We start from the raw sequence: 20,292 nt of genomic DNA on the forward strand, positions 1-20,292 counted from the left end.
CACCACTGCTCTCCCTCCCCTGGAAATGTAAATCACTTCAGAGCTGTTCTTTTCCGTTAAGAGCAGTTCCAGTGGGTTTTGTTTGGTTTTTGTTTGCTTTTGGCAATAAGACGCGTGCTCATGGAAGAGTGACAGAGAGACAGAAAATGAGAAATCACTCCCCGGCAGCATGGCCACGCTGCAATCCTTTCTCCTCCACTCTCCTCTCTGGATTTTGGGCACTCACGCACACATGCACAGCATGATTTTCAAACTGCTGGGGGGACTCAAACTGTGCAGTCAGCCGTGTGGGGCCCAGCTGTTTAAATCTCCACACCACCTGCTGGCCCCACAGTTACACTATTGTGTGAGGCTAAAAAAGTCTAATCCTCAGACGTTGAATATTAGCTCTCATATTTTAGAAGAAAATATCCCAAAAGTTCTAAAGAAAAATAAGTAGGAAAAAGATACAAGAAAGGCCGTGATCATTTTCATTCTTTATTAGTAACATTTGAGGTCCTCAGTAATTTCGCTTCAATTAGGGATCGTCTCTGCAAAACACACCTCTGAGGAATTGACCTATAAACTGGGCTATGAAAAAGCCACTTTTCTGATATAAGCTCAGAGAGGGAGTCCCAGGAATCATCTGTGCTGGGTGGCCCTACGAGGGGATAGTGGTAAATTGTGATCTGGTCTTCTCCACTCTCACTCTGAGCAGACAAAATCTTCTGCCTTGAAAGGTTCACTGAACCATTCTTATTACCTAAAGATAAAATTTTGAAAGAAGCGTCTTTCTTTTTCTTTGGCATTTCCTTTCCTGGGCCATTCCCTCTTTCAACATTACTGTGTGTCTTCTGTTGGGTCTTTTCCTCCGCGGGATTGCACAGATTGGGTCTCAAAGTCTTTTTCCCTTTTCCAGAAGCACATTTTGATTTATGTGAACTTGTGTGAGGTGCCAAGTCCATGCTTTTAGCTCTCTGCAGCTTATCTGCATCCAGGCACATTGCAGAGGTCACGGTATTAGAACCCTGAGCAGCATGATAGTCTAGCTTAATCAAGTGCTCCCACAGGAAGGAGCTGTTTCTGGAATCCTCTGAACTTTGCTGGCTCATGCCTTGAGGCCAACATCTCCTGCCTCGGATCAGCTCAATTTCTCTTAGAAGACTGCAAAAGATTGAAGGTTGTCAAGAGGTCATATGTACAATATGAATAACCAGAACTAAATTTCTCCTGGAGACAAAGAAACCAAAGCTTACAGCAGGATTCCGTGGACTGACGAGTGAGACGATCCCAGGTAGGTTGCTCTTACATCAAGGGATCTGTACAAATAGCCTGTTGCCTCAATCATGCCAGGATGGCAAGAATCACATATTAATAACTGACCTGCTGGATATTTGAAAATCAAAATATTAGAATATTCCAAATTATTCCTGGCTTCACACATTTAAAAGAGTAGGATAGGGCTGGCCCCTTAAACTAGTAGATAAAAGATCTAGATCCCATATGGCCAGCCGTGGTTCAAATCCCGGTCCCAGCAGCTTGAAAAATGTGCCAAGCACATGTGTGTGCATGCCAAAGATCCTGAAAGGATGGAGAAATGGAGGAGAAGAAATTGCAGCATGGCCATACCCCATTGAATGATGTCTTCTTTCTCTCCCTCCTTTTGTCTTCCTGTCTCTGGTGAGCACATGTACCCTTTGACAATTAAAATAAAACAAAATAAAAATATTTTTAAAGTAGAGGAAGATAGGGGCCAGCAGTCATGGTGGCTAAGGCACTAGACTCACTGGAGAGATAGAGCAAGACAGTGAGAAGGAAACTAAGAAATCACCCCACCCTCCCAGAGGGGATGGCCACACCATAATCCCTTCTCCTCCGTTCTCCTCTTGGAATTTTGGGCATACACACTCACCCAGTGTGATTTTCTTTTGTATATATATATATAATTTTTATTATCATTGTTATTCTTTAATTTGCTATAGGGAACATGCACTCACTAAAAAGAGACAGAGGGAGAGAGAGGGCAAATCGTGGTCAGCTATGGAGGAGTTTAGCACCTTAACCATCACACCATCTTCTGCCCCCAACACCCAGTTGATTTTCAAGTGCCCAGGTCTGAGACTCAAACTGCAATTGGCCAGGTGAGAGTCCAGTACCTTAATCACCACACCTCCTGCTGGCCCCATAAAAATATATATTTTTTAAAGATCAAAAAAGAAAAAACTTTGCCAGATGCCACTGTCAATCATATAATTCTCTAAAGTTTGTTAAAATTTAAAAAAAAAATACATGTGTTGGGACCAGCAGTTAGTGTAATGGCTATGTCGCTGGACTCCCATGTAGTCGACCACAGTTCAAGTCCCGGACCGGGTGGCTTAAACTCACGCCGGGCACGTGTGCGTGCGTGCCCAAGATCTCAAGAGGAGAATGGAGGAGAAGGGATTGCGGCGTGGCCATCCCCCCTGGGGGGTGATTTCTCACTTTCTGTCTCTCTGTCTCTCTCTGTCTTTCGGGCAAGCGCATGCACCCTATAGCAAAAACCTCTCAAAAAAAAAAAAAATACATGTGCAAACTAATTTGCAAATAATATTTGTGTATTCATTTAAGCCACTTACAAAACTGCTTTTAAGAGGCTGAATGTATACCATTGCTTATCAATGTAATGTAAGGCTGCTACATGGAGGGTACCGGTCTGGATGCATGGCAGAGACTACTGGGTATGAGAGGACGAAAACACCGATGACTCAGGCATCCTTGTATTCATAATAACAGCATCAAATGCACATTTACAGCTGCTAGGAGTGTGTAACCCTTTGAAGTGGAAACTACCAGCCCTTGTTCTTTTTTTTATTATTCTTTTTAATAGGGCACGCAGCCACATGCTTCAAAACTGAAAAGGCACCAAAGTCTAAAGGTGGAAAGGATCTCTTTTCTGTCCCCATCTGTGCAGTCTTATAAAATGTAACCATCCATAGTAGTTTCTAGAGTGTCTTTCCAGAGAGATTGGTAATGCATGTTCTCGTTTGTGTTTTAAAGAGGAGAAAACGGAAAGAGGTTAAGCAAGTTGCTCTAGGTCATGATGGAATGACCCTCCGTCAGCCTGGCCCTCCCCCAGCCAGGCCCTTGACTGCTACCCTAGGCTGCCACTCCCCATTCTGAACTGTCCCTGGGAGTATCAGCTCTGAGTGTAAAAGCAAAGGGAACCGTCTTCTATAAAAACCAGGCTGAATGCTTTGGAAAAACTCAAAACTATGAGCTGCTTAAAAAAAAAAAAATCTTCAAAGTATAAGCAGGCAAGACAACTACAAATGATTAAGAATATTAAAAGGCAATTTGGAGGGCTCCCTTATGTAGACCACATCACAATTAATTTCTTTTTCTTTTTCTTTTTTTCTTTTTTTTTTTTTTGTGGGGAGAGGTTTTTGCTATAGGGCCCATGTGCTTGCCAGAAAGACAGAGACAGACAGAGAGATAGAAAGCAAGAAATCACCCCCCGGGGGGATGGCCACACCACAATCCTGTCTCCTCTTATTCTCTTCTTGAGTTCATGGGCACACACGCACATGCGCCCAGCGTGAGTTTAAGCCAGGCATAGGACTTGAACCACAGTCAACTACACAGGAGTCCAGCAAGGTAGCCATTACACCATCTGCTGGTCCCCATAATTATTTTCTACCTGCAAAAAGTAAAGCTAGAAATTGTGGGTGATGCATTTCAAGATGACATCTACCACCAGTCAGAGGACCACTAACAGTAAGATCTTGATTCTCCATTTTAAAGTTTGGGGAAAGAACGAACATTTATGTTTGAGTTAAAATTAAAATATAAGGTTTGAATCATTTACCTTACTTTTGGATTAGGGACAGACTGCTATGGAAAAGAGTGTTCTAGAGGAGCTAAGCATGGTTTAATTAAACAAAAAAGAAGGGACTGACTCATCCTGCTTAGAGTCACCTGCCAGAGCCTTTGTTTAATTTTTCTCCTTCTATTATAAATTTGACTGAGATGGTTGGCATTTCTCTTTTGAAAGATTTCCCGGGGAGAGGGAAATAACATAGCATTCATCTACCACACTTCATCCAAAATAAACAACGCAATACAGAGCACTCAGCTTGATATAATGGAAGATGAAAAGCCGCATTTCTGTCCTTTCCTCCCACTCAAGTGGCTTCTCAATAGGCAAATTGAAAACACTTATCGGAGAAATAGTGGTAAGATCACTCTGTGTCAGAGGTAGCTTGGTACAAAATCACAAAAACCCTTTTTTTTCTTTCTCTATTTTCTCTTCTTTTAGAGAAAGATCTTCACTCACCAGAGATAAAAACACAGAGACAGAAAGCAAGAAATTACCCCCCAAGGAGGATGGTCACCTTGCAATCCCTTCTCCTCCACTCTCCACCCGGGGTCTTGAGCACACACATACATATGCCCGGCATGAGTTTTAAGCCACCAAGTCTAAGATCCGAACCACAGTCAACTATGAGGGAGTCCAGCAAGGTAACCATTATACCATCCGCTGGTCCCCACAAAAGCCCTTTTTTTCAGAGTTAGGATATCTACTAAAATCTCTAGAAATAACAGTTTTGTTAGATTAAGGTTCGTACTTGAAACTGGACTGAAGTTAGAGATAAACTTTAAGAGAACTATTAAAAATAGATTTTATGGGGGGACCAGCGGTTAGCGTAATGGCTATGTCGCTGGACTCCCATGTAGTCGACCGCGGTTTGCGTCCCAGACCCGGTGGCTTAAACTCACGCCGGGCGCATGTGCATGTGTGCCCAAGATCCCAAGAGGAGAATGGAGGAGAAGGGATGGCAGTGTGGACATCCCCCCTTGGAGGTGATTTCTCACTTTCTGTCTCTCTGTCTCTCTCTGTCCGTCTGGCAAGCGCCCGTGCCCTATAGCAAAAAAAAAAAAAAAAAAATCTCTCCAAAGGGAAAAAAAATGTTAAAAAAAAATAGATTTTATGTATTAAATAAATGCCTCAAGAAATTGTGATTAGAACAAGGGACAAGATGTAGGATTTGTCACCATCTCACAAATCCATCCTTTTAATACATGCTTACTATAATCTCATGCATTAAAAAGTAGTGATTATAATTAAAATCTTCATTATAAAAAACTGCTGGGGGTCCGGCAGGTGGTGCGGTGGTTAAGGGTACTGGACTCCCATATGGCCAACCACAGTTTGAGTCTCAGACCTGGCAACTCGTTTCCTCACTTTCTCTCTCTCTCACTCTCACTCTGTCCCTCTCTGGTCAAATTAAAATAAATAAAGTTAAATTTTAAAATATTCATTCTTTTTTAAAAAAAAATTGCTGGAAGCCCACCATTCTCACACCCCTTGGGAGATGACACTGTATTCTTCACGTTGATCACATGTGATAAGAAAAGACTAAGGAAGGTGCCAGACATTCCAGCTCATGAATCTCTATCTAAAATGAAATCGGGAAAGTCAACGGGAGATCACTGCTTTCAGGGCTAAAGTACAGTCTGGGTTGTTTCGTCCTTAGTGTTAGCCTGAACAGAGCTGTCATGTCTTCCCCAGACACGCTGTGGAAATACCCAGAAAGAACTCGTTTACCCACTTGCTCGGCCTCTGCTATGACAGAGCAGGCGTGTGCCGCAAGCACCGTTTCTGACACTTGAAACATGAGAAGAGTAAGGGAAGAAGGCCTGTCGCTGGGAGTTCACATTGTGTTTGAGAGGTCAAATGTGCACCTTGGAAAGAAACAGAAAATGGGCCTTGTAAAAAGATCCTTTGTGGGAACCAGCAGATGGCATAATGGTTATGTTGCTGGACTCCCATGTAGTTGACCGCAGTTCGAGACTCAAACTCGGCAGCTTAAAACTCACACTGGGCGCATGTGTGTGTGTGCATGCCCACGATCCCAAGAGGAGAATGGAGAAGAAGGGATTGCAGTGTGGCCAACTCCTCTGGGGGATTTCTCACTTTCTGTCTCTCTGTCTCTCCAGCAAGCATACGTGGCTCTATAACAAAAATCTCTGCAAGGATACCGTGCTCTATAACAAAAATCTCTCTTTAAAAAAAAAAAAAAAAGCCTCTGTGCTCTTTCATGACTCTGGATTTATAATATTACTTTAGAATATTATGTTAGAGAGTCCAGCAGGTGGCATAGTGATTTAGGCACTGAACTCTCACATGGCCAACCTCAGTTCAAATCCCAGACCCAGTGGCTTAAAACTCACTCCAGGCACAGGTGCATGTGTGCTCAAAATCCCAAGAGGAAAATAGAAAAGGGATTGTGGCATGGCCATCCCCACTGGGGGGGTAGTTTCTCATTTTCTCTCTCTCTTTCTCTGTCTCCAGTGAGCACACAAGCCCTACAGCAAAAATCATTCTTAAAACAAACAAACAAAAAATAGAGAGAAATATAGAAATATGTAGAAATATATATAAATATATAAATATACATATTTATATATATTATATTAAATATATATATATATTAGAAATCTCTTGTGAAGAGCATGCTGGAGAAGTGACTCTGTTTTCCCAACACTTAACTTCTTTGCAAAGATGCTTCACTTTCAGTTGCTCTTAGAGTAACCTCCCAAATCCCTGATGGGACCTAGGAGGCCTGGACACAGTCCCGGACGCCTCTCTAACATCTTCCTTATGCACTCCCTCTGTACCACTCTCTGTACTCCAGTCTCACAGGCCATTTTGGTTTCTACCAGCCTTGAAATTTTTTTTTTAAGATAGAAAGCATGTGTGCATGTATGTAAGCAAGAGAGAGAGAGAGACGAACCTTCAACAGGGTCTCATTACACCATGCTCCCCCTTCCCCTGCCCTCTAGCCTCAGGATGCGGGGCGTTCACACACCCAGTGTGTTTTCAAGCTGACCCAGGGATCCAAACCTGCAGGTGACCACATGGCTTCCAGCCCTGCAGGGCACCATGTTACTGCTGCCTGGATGACTCTTCACCTCCCTCTCCCCTACTTGACTTAGTAAGCAACTTCTCCTGCAGATTCAGTTTCAGCATCCCTTCCAGAGATGTATCTTGCGCCGGTTCCCCTCCATCTGACAGGTCAAGGTCCCTGCTGGTGCTTATATTTCCCCATGACTGCACTTTCCCCATTATAGGTCAGCTGTTGAGTATCTGGGTTGTCTGACCTTGTATCCAGTAGAAACAATAACTTTGTTTCAGGGTAACAATATGGGAAAAAAACACCCAAACTGTTTTAACCTACTGAAAACAATCATCTTAAATTGATTTCCCAGGTTTCATTTATATTGCAGATTAATGATGATAATCGCTGGCTTGACTATCTTAGCACCTTCCTTCCTCTTAGATAGTGTCTAACTATTGTCTCCATAGTAACACTTTATACAAGGGCAGTTAAGCAATTATGTAGTTAGTAGTCTGACAGCCTTCTCCCCCAGCAGGAGCTCAAGGAAGGCAGTGTTGGTCTCTTTCTGTCTGTTCACTGCTATAACCCAGGAACTCAATAGAGATAGACACAATACTTGTTGAATGAATGAATTAATTAGTTAATTAAGAATACAAGTAATTAACATTCGAATGCACTTAATAATCAATACTTGCCCTTCCAATGTGGGAGGGTAAATCTGAATTGGCTAAGGCATTTCCTCCATCAACAACTGTTTATTAAACACCTATTACATGTCTCTGTTCTAACAGCAGGGAATACAGTGATAGAGAAGACAGATCGAGTCCCATTTTTTTAGCAAGGAAGAAAGACAAATGAGAAAAAGCCTAATAATCAAATAAATGTGTAATTTTAGAGAGTGTTAAGAACTATGAAGAGAGGGGCCAACAAGTGGCATGGTGGTTGAGGCACTGGACTCCCACATGGCTATAGGGTGTGTACATTTGTCAGACAGAGAGAGACGGAGAGACAGAAAGCAAAAAAACAATCCCCAGGGGTATGGCCATGCCACAATCCCTTCTTCTCCACTCTCCTCTCCAGATTTTGGGCATGCACACATAGGCACCCAATGTGAGTTTCAAGTCACCAGGTCCAGGACTCAAACCATGGTCAGCCATGTAGGAGTCCAGTGATGCTGGTCCCAAGAATTTATCTGCTTTTGTTTTTGTGTCCTGCAGAACACCTCATACAGTCCTTGGGACACAGGAGGCCTACTGTCCCTCTGTTTGTTTGCCTTTCACTATATCCAGAAAAGACCAAAATGAATTTTCATTCAATTTAGAAGGTAAGTGTGGGATGATATGAATTAAAATTGAGACCATATAGCATTAATAAAGCCATGTTGGAGGACCTCTGAAGGGACTGCTTCAAAGTGATAAGGAGCTCCTCTGCAGAGCACCCAAGACTTTTCCTACAAGGGAGACAAGCTACAAAGGAAATAAGGGGTAAATTCATCCGTGAGCCTCCAACCCGAAGTCACCAAGCAATGGTCAATGGTTTGCAATGATGCCCCTCACGGGGGTTTCCCCATGCTGCAACAACAGGAGAGGGATTAGAGGCCTGTTTTTCTTCTTCTTCTTTTTGTTTTTGTTTTTGTTTTTAAGAGATTTTTTGCTATAAGGCACATGCGCTCTCTGGAGAGACCAAGAAAGACAAAGACAGAAAGCGAGAAATCACCCCAGGGCGAGATGGCCATGCCGCAGTCCCTTCTCCTCCATTCTCCTCAGGATGTAGGGCATGTACGTACACGTGCCTGGCATGAGTTTCAAGACACCAGGTCCAGGACTCGAACTGTGGTCCACCAGGAGGGGGTCCAGCACCTTAACCACTATGCTACCTGCCGGCCCCAGAGACTTGTTTTTCTTGTAGGGTGAATGCTTTTCCTAAACTACCCAGACCCACAAACTAATCGTCCAGCAAAAAAAAGAGAGAGAGAGAGAGAGAGAGAGAGAGAGAACCTTACAATTCTGTCACACATTACAATGTATAAAGCTCTTAAAATAATGACTTGCTGAATCAGTTAAGTGCAGTTATCTTCATACCATAATTTTCCCCCCTCTCCCTGCCCCAATCAATGAAAAAATACATAGCTGTTGGCTTCTAAAAGAAATGCTTTGAAGACTAATTCTGTAACACTTTTATAGCAGAGAGGCTAAGACTTCTTTTAAGATAAGTAAGAGTAAGGAGTTCTAACTGTATGTGGCTCCTACTTACTTATTTTATAGAGGCGACTAGGGCACATTTCCATGTAGAGAGAAAATGTTCAGAAGAGGTAGGAAAACTAAGTTACTCCTTTCCTGTTAGAGGGCAACTGAAAAGGTATCCATAAACAGACTACATCCTGGCCAACACGCTGGTCCTGACGTGAGGAAGATGCTGGTCTGCTTTCTCCATCACTGGCTGAGGTGAAAGCATACGCATCTCATGTTAAGAGCTGAATGAATCATCTACCACGTTCCTCTGAGCCACAAACCGACCTTATGTTCAGTGAATCCATTTTCATCACCAGCAGGAGATAGAAACAAGGGGTAGTAAGAGATGAATCTTTATTTGATCATAACTACATGGAAAATTGACCTCAAAAGAGAAACATCTTATAAAGACCTACTTAAGAAGTCACAAAAGCATGGCCCAGTCTCTGTGACACGGTCGGCTGCATACTGGACTGCACAGCTGGAAGCCACATGCCAACCAAGGTCTGCGTTGCTGCCCTGGCTGACCTGAAAACATGTGAGGCGTGTGTATGTATGTCCAGGATCCTGGAGGGCTGGAGGACAGGAGGAAAGGGATTGCAGCATGACAGCCCTGCGAAGGGTGCTTCTCGCTCTCTCGCTCTCACTCTCGCTCTCACTCTCGCTCTCACTCTCGCTCTTGCTCTCGCTCTCTCCCCCTCTCTTGTGCACATACACATACATAATATTATAAGAAAAAAAATTATAAAAAAATTTTAGTCACAGAAACACTGCAATTGCTACTTACAGATACCTTCTTATCTGAAAGTAAATGGATATATTGTCGGAAAAGTCATGACATATTTTTCTGTTTTTCTATGCAAAAATGTATCATGACTTTCCCAGCAACCCAACTTCCATCACAGACCAGACACCACAACTATTCTGTAACAGATTATATGAAGCAACCACATCAGATATATCAATTCCTCCTCCATAACTTTTCTCTGAATTTTCATCTACATTTTCTGTTTATAAACAAAATGTTTTGGCACCAGCAGGTGACATAATGGTTAAGACGCTGGACTCCCACATGGCTGACCGTGGTCTGAATTCCGGACCCCAAGCCTTGAAACACACTGGGCACATGTACATGCGTGCCTAAAATCCCAAGAGGGGAATGGAGAAGAAGGAACTGTGGCATAGCCATCCCCCCAGAGGGTGATTTCAATCTCTCTGTCTCTCCAGGAGCATATGCACCCTAAAGCAAAAATCTCTCTTAAAAAAAAAAAATAAAAAGTTTCACACATTCAACCTAGAAAAGCTTACAAAAAAACAAAACACATATGTGTATGTGTATGTGTCTGCCGTAAACAAAAATCCCCAAGGCTGGAGATGACCAGTCCAGGGATTCCACCCCTGGCCAGCTGTGCAAGGGCTAAGAGGCACCTACCTGGTGTATTGCTAACCCACTTGTTTGAGGCACAAAGCTTGAGAAGCTGCCCTGTGGGACTCACTTTGCTTGTTTCAAAAAAAAAAAAATAAAGCCTTTTTTTTTAAATAAGCAAGTATGTGGGTGAAGCAAAGGGAAAAATCACCTACTTATAACAGAAATAGGTTGGAGCAATTACCTAGTTTACACAAGGTATCGCTGAGGCTGATGCTCAGCTGCCTCCTGATGAGCAAGGAGTTGGCCAGAGTGGCTGCATTTTCCTTTATTTTTATCACTTGTTTATAAAATTCAACTACTTTCTTCCTTTGGAATCTAGAAGAGATAAATTTAGTAAAAGTTTTACATCGAAGAAGCATGACATTCACGCATTTGGTCATTCAACAAACATTTACTGCTGGTGTTAGAACTGGAAACTGAAGATGAATAAAGTTAACCCTTCCCCTCAGATAGTTTCCTGAGGTTGGAGGCGAGAATAGTGAGGCAGGAGTAGATGCATGCAGGACTTTGGGTGCAAACCCAGAGCCTCTGGACTTTAATACTGATGAGTTTCATTAAGAGAATGATAAGTTTGGGACCAGCAGATGGCATAATGGTTATGTTGCTGGACTCCCACGTAGTTGACCACAGTTGAGTCCCAGACCCAGTGGCTTACACTCACGCCAGGTGCGTGTGTGTGCATGCCCAAAGTCCTGAGAGGAGAATCGAGGAGATGGGATTGTGGTGTGGCAATCCCCGTTGGGGGAGGTGATTTCTCACTTTCTGTCTCTCTGTCTCTCCAGTGAGTACACACACCCTATAGCAAAAATCTCTTTTTTTAAAAAAGAGAGAGAGAGAGAGAATAAGTTCAAAATTAACATTTTGAAAATGTACCTGAGTGGAAGTGTGGAGGGTAAACTGAGGCAGGTGAGCCTACAGGCAGAGACGAGTTAGTCCAGAGGAAGAAGACCAAGGTCTGAGCTTCAAGCAGTGGCCACCGACCGGGAAGGAAGACCTGGCACCACTTTGGGTGTGATGGAGCTGATGCTGGGAGTGCTGGGGGCTGAGCACGTGCAGTAGAGTGACGTGGCTAAGAACTCCAGCTCTGGGGCCAGCAGGTGGTATAGTGGTTAGACGCTGGACTCCCACATGGTTGACTGCCATTCAAATCCTCGACCTGGCAGCTTGAAACTTGTGCCAGTGCATGTGCGTGCATTCCCAAAATCCCGAGAGTAGAATGGAAGAGAATGGATTGAATTGTGGCCATCCCCCTCTGCCTGGGGTGAGACGGGGGCAGGGATTTCTCGCTTTCCGTCTCTCTGTCTTCCCAGTGACTACCCACACCCTATAGCGAAAAAAAATCTCTAACCAAAAACAAACACAAAAAACTCCAGCACTAAAGTCAGGCACTAAAGTAGTAAGAGCCATAGAGGTTAGGCACTAGGCTTTTCCATCAGACTTTTTTTTTAAGGATATTTAATTTTATTTATTTATTTTTTTTTTTATTTGACCAGAGAGAGATAGACAGAGAGAGAGAAGGTGAGAAAGCAAGCCACCAGGTCTGGGATTCAAACCATGTTGGCCATGGGGGAGTGTCCAGTGCCTTAACCACCACACCACCTGCTGGTCCCTCCATCAGACTTCTAGGGTACTAACCCTGGCTCTGCCACTTCGAACTAGGCAGGTACAGTAACCTAAGCCTCAGCTTTCTCTAGTTCAGAATGGGAATAATAGAATTACTGTGAGGATTAAATAAGAAAATATATATATATTGTGTTGCTTTGGTTTGAATGTGTTCCTCAAAATTTGTGTGTTGAGATTTGGTTCCTATTGTGATGGTATTAAAAAAAAATGGACACTTAATCCAACCATGGTATTAAGAGAGAGAGCCTTTGGGAGGTGATTAGGATTAGGTGAGGTCATTAGGGTGAGGCCCCCCATTATTGACTTCTGGTAGCTTTATAAGAAGGAGAAAGAGACTGGAGACATGTGATGTCCCGTGCCACCTCAGAACTCTGTAGAGTTCCCACCGCAAGAAGTTTCTCATCAAATGTAGCCCCTTGACCTCCGAGTTAACTGAACCTCTACTCTTTACCAATTATCCAGTATGCAGTGTTCTGTTATTAAGTCCCAGAGAATGGACTAGTACGCGTGTTGAGCCCACTGTGTGACTGATACCAAACATCATTCAGATGTATCGTTAAGATGATGCCGTGGTCTGAACTGGGTGAGCTGAGAGAAGAAGCACTGTCTGGAAGAGAGGGGTAGATGTGTTTAATCTTGAGCAGGCCGATTCTGGAATGCCAACGATATACCAGATGAAGTGGTCCAGTAGACAGATGGACACACATTGTCTGCCACCAGCGATGGAAGACTGGGAAGGAGATGGAGACAAGAAGTCATCACTTCATGAAATGATGGCTGAATCCCTAAGCCCTGGAGGGGTTGAGATGCTAAGGCAGAGACAAGCATAGAGCCCATGAGCTCAGCTCAGAGAATGTCAATATTTGGGTAAGAGGCAGGGGGAGAAACTGAGAAGGCACAATCAGGAGGAAATCCTTGAGGGAGGGTATCTCAGAAACCAGGAGAGAAATCAACACTGTCAGCCACTTCAGAAGAGAGGGCCAGCAACATAAAAAGCGCAAAGGGGGCCCAGCTGCCATGGAACACACATAGCACCACTGCTTGGGAGGCTGGCAGCACTGTGGAAGGCTCAGGTTCAATTTCCAGGCCAACCTAAACATCCCAGATATGACTGCACACACCTGTGGTCCCAGACACCTCCTGTCCCAGTCTGCTGGGACAGGAGGCTGCAACCCCTCCAGACCATGTCAAAAATGCCTAGCTCTGTCTCTTTCCTTTTCCTCTCTCTCATAAGGGAAAATAGTATGTGCATAACATATGTGCACTGTGGGATGTTCTTGTTGACTTTTCTAAGAGTAGACAAAATGGACTTGGCTGGGGGTAGAACCAATGGAAGTAAGGAAGTAAACTTGAGTACTAAGGGCACAGATGGAATGATAGCTACTGATGGAATGGCTAAAAGCTGATGACGAATAAATCATCAGCATTTCGCTGAGAATGTATCATTGTTCCTCTTAAGACATTTTGTTTATTCCTCTCTGCCCTGCTTGTTTTTTAAAATTTAACTTTTAATTATTTCATTTAACTTCATTCATCCCCACCTCACCTATCCCTCTTCTACAAGGTTCTCAGGATCCCATGGATCGTTTCTGTCATGCAGAAGACTGTCTCAAGGGCTTCTGTCCATGAGAGCAAAGGATCTGCACCTTTTTGAGAGCTGAGCGGCGTTGCTCGCAAAATGTCTCCTGGTCTTAACCAATATGGGAGATGTGGTCCCCTGAGGACAATCTTCAACAAGGAAAAAGGCTTCTCCGTTATTCTGAAGGTTGATGGTTGGCGATGAGGCCTGGGAAGAAGGCAGCCATGTATGGTCAGGTCCTCTGACATAGAGGCCATCCTGTAGAACGCCTAGCAGTATTAAGTGCCTCATGATTCACTCCCCACCAGCTCTGGATTTATGGTCAGGCAGCCAGGCAGTACAGATGACTCAATCAGCATGCTACGCGTTTAGATTTTTTCTTTTACAAGGCAATGATGGTTCTACCATCAAGCTTTTTGCTTTCCTAAAGAAAGTCCTATTGTCTGCTCGCAGCGCTGGTCTTTAGATAAGTAAGAAGTGTATGAGGTATCAAGTGCCTTGAATGTCACCTGCTGGAGAGCAAAATACGACTACTAATAACTCAGTTTATTGAGCTCTTTTAGTATGGGCCAGGCACTCTGCTAAGCTTTTTACATACAGAAAGTCTTTTTTTTTTTTCAATATAGCTTTTTTATTTCCAGAGAGCATGTGCACCCACCAGAGAGAAAGAGAGAGAAAGCACTCCCCAGTGAGTATGGAAGGCCGCATATTAGATCTTGCACAACAAGAACAACTGTTTGTCCATTTTGTTCCCTTACCCTAACATGGCTGTCTGCTTCTGTAAACCAGCTTGCTTTTCCCATGAGAAAACAGCTTGTGCTAGCCATACAGGAAACCGCATCTGGAACCCCTGCTATTGTCTTCGCTAACTAGCCCCAAACCCTTTTGTTTAGCAATGTAACTGCTTACATGGAAACCCCACATCCCTTAGAAATAATTAACCTGCTTGATTCAGCTTCTGTAACTGCTTACGTGGAAACCCCAGGGAACTGACCCCCCTATCAAAAGACTACTCACACTTCAGTCAGGGGCTGCAGTTCTGACCCTCGGGCCCCCCGAGCCTCAGGCTGTAGTCACTGGCCAGCTAATAAAGACTCCCTTGAACCTTAATCTGGCTTCGGTGGTCGTTCATTCGGCTGCACTCTACAACATGAGGAGTGGTCACACTGTATTCCTTTTTCCTCCATTTATCCATCCCGTCAGGATTTGGGACATGCACACGTATGTGTGAGTTTCAAACCATGGTCATCCATGTGGGATGCAGCTCCCCAAACACAGCGCTTAACTGCTACACCATGGGGCCAGCCTCCATATACAATCTCTTAATCTTCACAATAATCCCATGGAGAAGATTATTTCTTTTCTTACTTTACCAAGGAGGAAAGGAACAAGATACCAGGATATTAAGCATTTGCCTAACTTCTCACTATATGGCAGAAATAAAATTTAGACCTAAGCAATAAAAGCCCAGAGCCCACCATCTCAGCACTAACTACAAAGCACCTGTTATTTTAGCCTTAGATCTTCCTTTATTTGGGTACCTTTTTTTTTAGGTTGATTTTTTTTTTTCTTTTCTTCCTTGAAAGAGACGGACATATATAGAGACAGGCACCCCCAGCTGGGTCCTCACACTACAATCCACACTCAGCTAGCCCAGATCATAGGGAAGTGTATGTGCACCCAGTGTGTTCAGGGAGGCTTCAGAATGCGAACCCAAGACCTTGCTCATGTATATCCCGTTACGTCACTGCTGAGCCACAGCCTGGTTCCGGGGCTTCTCTCTTACAAGAAACTTAAAAGATAAATATATTTTAGAAAGGGTTAACATTGGTTTGCATTCAAGAGATTACCAACATTACTTTCTTCCTAGTAGCAAAGGCAGAAAGCAGTCACCTGCCTGACTGGTGAGAGGAAAGCAGAAACCGGGACAGAAAAGTAAGTCAGGAAATGGGGAGGGGAGGAAAGTGGCACTACAAAGACAAAACATAGCAACTGTCCAATTTAACCTCGCCAGTCCCTGGCCATTCAGCTGGATCTACTCTGAAGGGATGGAAGCCAGGCCAAAGGAGGGGTGTGGTCTCTGTGGATTCCCGAAGGACCCTCTCCCTTTGAACCAAGCTGTCTGGTGCAGGACTGTGAGGAGAGCCCCAACATCTCACAAGAAAATAAGACAACTCCCCAAGTAAGGATGGGCATGATCTGGCACCTTGCAGGTTCTGGGCCCCATCTTACAGGACTCCCGGCCATGGGACGTAGTATCACAGACAGTGGCCATGGCCGAGGCTGCACAGAGACCTGAAGTAAGCACTTCGTCCTTGCCAGGCCTGTGAGTGATACTGGGAACCACTCAGGGAGACGCTGTACTCCCTTATCCTGTGAAAACCTCCATACTGCTGGGGGTCAATAGCACCTTTAAAATACATTAAGGTCAGTATATTACTATTGTTGTTGTTGTTGTTGTTGTTAGATTGCCAGAGGGCATGTGGGCTCACCAGAGAGAGAGGGGTGGGGGGGAAATGGGGGAAACACCTTCAATGGATGTGCTCATGCTACAATCCCTCCTCCTCCATTTCTCGATCCCGTCAATATTTGGGGCACACATACACATGCACCCAGCATGTTTTCCAAGCCATCAAGGATATGAACCACAGTGAGCCATGTGAGATTCAGTTCCCTTTAACCATAAGGCTACAGGGCTGGCCTAATGGTTGGTGTGTTAACAAGTAAGTAGATCAGGACAGAACTCTCAGACAGGGTAAGTCCCCCTAGATTTCTAAGGAGGCCTGGAACCAAGAGGGGAGACACACCTGGTGGGTAACCCCAGACCTCCCTGTCACTGGTAGTTTTTGAGGGACGTGGGGAATAGAAGACACATGTTTTAAAACATTTTATATGCACTTACTTCTCATTATCTCTTACTGTAAAAAATAGTACATCTGCTAAAAATTCCATAATTTCTCCAACTAGCATGTTTTTCTCACCAAACAAACTCCTCCTGATATTTAAACACTCTTGCAATTTCATTTTTGCAAGAGAAATGTTCCCAGCAACGAATCTGAAAAGAAAACCCATATGCGTTATTTACTGGGCATGAGAAATGTTGGCTACATTCATTGTCCTATCAAAAATAATTCTCATAAACATTTTTATGTACAAAAATCTGTTCTGGAAAATATAAAACAGCAGAGTAGTTTATAGTAGAGATTCAAGAACTTCAAAGTGATTTGTAAGACAGTTTGTACATTTTTTTTTTTTTTTAGTTTTTTACCGTAGGGCTTGTGCCCATGTGCAAGAGAGAGAGAGAGAGAAAGGGAAAGTGGGGATGGCCACACCACACTTCTCCTCCATTCTCCTGCCAGGACTTTGGGCATGCAGGCACACGCACCCTGCTCAATTTTCAAGCCACCAGTCTGGGACTCAAATCAGGTCGGCCATGTTGGAGTCCTCCATCTTAACTACTAGGCCACCTGCTGACCACAGTGTGTATATCTTTATCAAGAAACTAGAGCACCATTTTCGACCTTGGCACTATTGACATTTGGGCTGGATTTTTTTTTTTTTTAATTTTGCCAAAGGGTATGTACACTCATGGGAGAAGAGAAATGAGAAAGCACCCCGCATGGGGCACAGTCACATAGCAATCCCTTGCACTCCACCTCTCCCTCCATTTGGAGCACTGAGGCACACACACTTGGTGTGTTCCGCCAGGCTGCCTGGTCCAGGATTCAAAACACACATTGGCCATGCAGGATTCAATCACTTTAACCATCAGGCAGTAGGCCAACCAGGAAACTTTTTTTCTTTTTTAATTTTTGCCATAGGGCATGGTGCTCAACAGAAAGACAGAAACAGTGAAATGAAAGTGAGAAATCACCCCCTTCCCAAGAGGGATGGCCATGCCATAATCCTTTCTCCTCTATTCTCCTCATTGAATGTTGGGCATGCATGCACATGCACCTAGCATGACTTTCAAACCACCAGGTCCAGGACCCAAACCACAGTTGACCACATGACAGTCCCGTGCCTTAATAACCATGCTACCTACTGGCCCTGGAAAACTCTTTATTATAGGGGATGCCCTGTGCATTCTGTGATGTTTAGTAGCACTCCTAGCTTTTAAAAATCTTCCAATCAGAACAGCCAAAAACATTTCCAGACATTTCCCAAAGTTCCCCAGGCAGGGAGAAAGCCAAAATTATCCCTTGTTGAAAACCATAATTAAAGGATGGAAATGCTAAAAGCCAGCTCTTCTTTTCCAAATCTCTTAAGTATGAAATAGATTAAAAGGTATAGGTGAAGTACAATGTATTAATCATAAGAATAAAAACTAGTACAGAAAACAGATAAATTGACCGACTTTCAAACCGCCAGGTCCAGGACCCAAACCACAGTTGGCCACATGACAGTCCCGTGCCTTAATAACCATGCTACCTACTGGCCCTGGAAAACTCTTTATTATAGGGGATGCCCTGTGCATTCTGTGATGTTTAGTAGCACTCCTAGCTTTTAAAAATCTTCCAATCAGAACAGCCAAAAACATTTCCAGACATTTCCCAAAGTTCCCCAGGCAGGGAGAAAGCCAAAATTATCCCTTGTTGAAAACCATAATTAAAGGATGGAAATGCTAAAAGCCAGCTCTTCTTTTCCAAATCTCTTAAGTATGAAATAGATTAAAAGGTATAGGTGAAGTACAATGTATTAATCATAAGAATAAAAACTAGTACAGAAAACAGATAAATTGACCAAAAAAAAAAAATACATGTTTACATCAGAACACCTTCGGTGAATTTCATGGTAGCTTGATCACGAAGATTGTCCATTAACTTGGAAATTTCGGTAGCATGGTCCAAAATGTGGTTTTCTTTTAAGTACTCCTCTGATGCTGACTTTGCCAGGTTACTCAGCGCTTTGACTGCAAGAAATAAATGTTGGCAAAGAATACGGCATTTCAGGTTTTTTCCACAAAAGTGTCAGATGTCAAATAGGCATAGCATTTAATATAATTTCTTCAATAGCCAGGTGTTTGTTTGTTTTTTATAAATCAGTTATTGACCTTTACTGCATGGGGGTTGACTTTTTGTACAATGCACAGCAGTTAGAGGACCGAGGAGCTAACAAATAGATTGAAATTGACTTCCAAGTTTTGCAAATAAGTGGGTCCGAAATAGGGAGAAGGCCAACCCTGTAGCATAGTGGAAGGCAGATCTCACATGGCCAACCTGAGTTCAAGTCCTGGCCCCAGTGGCTTGAAAGATATGTGCCCAGGATCCTAAAGGAATGCAGAACTAGAGGAAAAAGGATTGCGAATGGCCAGGCCCCATTGGGGTATTCTCTCTCTCATTTGTCTCTCTCTGTCTCTTTCTCATATATGTGTGTACATCCTCTGGCATTTAAAAAAATGTTTTCAAATAAATAAATAAATAAAAAGGAGAGTAAGCCAGTGATATGGTGGTTAAAGCAACTGGATCCCACACATGGTTGACCTCGTGATTTGAGTCTTAGACCTGGTAGCTTGAAAAACACACTAAACATGCCTGGCATGTGTATGTGTGCCCCAAATCTCAAGAGGAGATAGAGGAAAAGGGATCGTGGCATAGCCATTCCCCGCTGGGTGCTTTCTTACTTTCTCTCTCTCTCTCTCTCTCTCTCTCTGGCAAGTGCAAGTTTAAAAAAAAAAATAGAAGAAAAGAAAAGAAATAGGATGAAAATATGGAGGCAATGAAACTGAACATCACCCAGGTAACCGAGACCTACAGGAGGCAGCCCATACAGTCCTCTAACAAGATACAATAAACTGAGGCCAGTAGGTGGCATGGTGGTTAAGGCATTGGACACTCCCACACAGTCAAACACAGTTCAAGTCCCGGACCTGGTGGCTTGCTTTCTCACTTTCCCTCTCTCTGTGTGTGTGTGTCTCTCTCTAGTCAAATCAAAATAAATGAATGAATAAATAAAATTAAATAAATAACTCTTTACAAAAATAAAAGACATAATAAACTGATACAGCCTTATGACAAGAAGCACAGAAGAGTCCCACGAACCTGGTTAACAAGTAACAAGATCCACCTAAGTCCACCCTACTTTGGGAACGCACCCTCTGCAAAGACCCAACAATTTTGCTCCTTTATTGAAAGTTCAATATTCTGACGATACAAACTCCTCAAAAGTAGAAAGTGGTTTCTAAGCCATACTTTGTCAAGTGGAAGGAGGTGCTGACCCCTTAGCCTTAAACTTTCTGTTTCCTGAACAGAGAGGTACATTTCTGTTGTTTAAGCCCCCAGTCTGTACAGTACAGTGTTTGGGCAGCCCTAGCAAACTAGTAGAATAATGTTCTGAGAAAATGTTATTAGAGCATTGCTAGCAGACAAAAAATAAATAAATAAATACGATTTAACTCTCAGAGCTATGAAACTTAGACGGATTTACAAAGCATTCCTGTCAGGTTCTCGGGAAGCACCTCTTTCTTACCATCAGCAACAGCATGTAGTTCACTGCCCACTGTCCACCCTGCGTCTCATGCCTCGTACTTGGACATCAGGGCAGGGCAGCCATAATTGGTCTCCCTTTGGTCAA

At 43.4% G+C, this 20,292-nt stretch overlaps 1 protein-coding gene and 1 long non-coding RNA gene across 2 annotated transcripts in view; one reads left to right on the forward strand and one right to left on the reverse strand.

Annotated features, from left to right (window-relative positions):
* Window positions 1–464: 464 nt before the first annotated feature.
* LOC102494956 (putative tetratricopeptide repeat protein 41) overlaps window positions 465–20,292 on the reverse strand; it is a 79,960-nt gene continuing 60,132 nt past the window's right edge. The window contains 5 exon segments of the mRNA XM_014591814.1: window positions 465–1,143; window positions 1,236–1,365; window positions 10,699–10,832; window positions 16,622–16,774; window positions 18,487–18,631. Coding sequence (XP_014447300.1) covers window positions 471–1,143; window positions 1,236–1,365; window positions 10,699–10,832; window positions 16,622–16,774; window positions 18,487–18,631 — 1,235 coding nt within the window. The 3' untranslated portion in view covers window positions 465–470.
* Window positions 1,146–14,399, forward strand: LOC114009698 (uncharacterized). Its single transcript, XR_003551078.1, has 3 exons — window positions 1,146–1,273; window positions 8,075–8,181; window positions 13,705–14,399. It is a non-coding gene; the product is annotated as an uncharacterized LOC114009698 (long non-coding RNA).

This window comes from Tupaia chinensis, unplaced genomic scaffold, assembly GCF_000334495.1.
Source record: "Tupaia chinensis unplaced genomic scaffold, TupChi_1.0 Scaffold000054_1, whole genome shotgun sequence".
In the NCBI taxonomy this organism is placed as follows: Eukaryota; Metazoa; Chordata; class Mammalia; order Scandentia; family Tupaiidae; genus Tupaia; species Tupaia belangeri.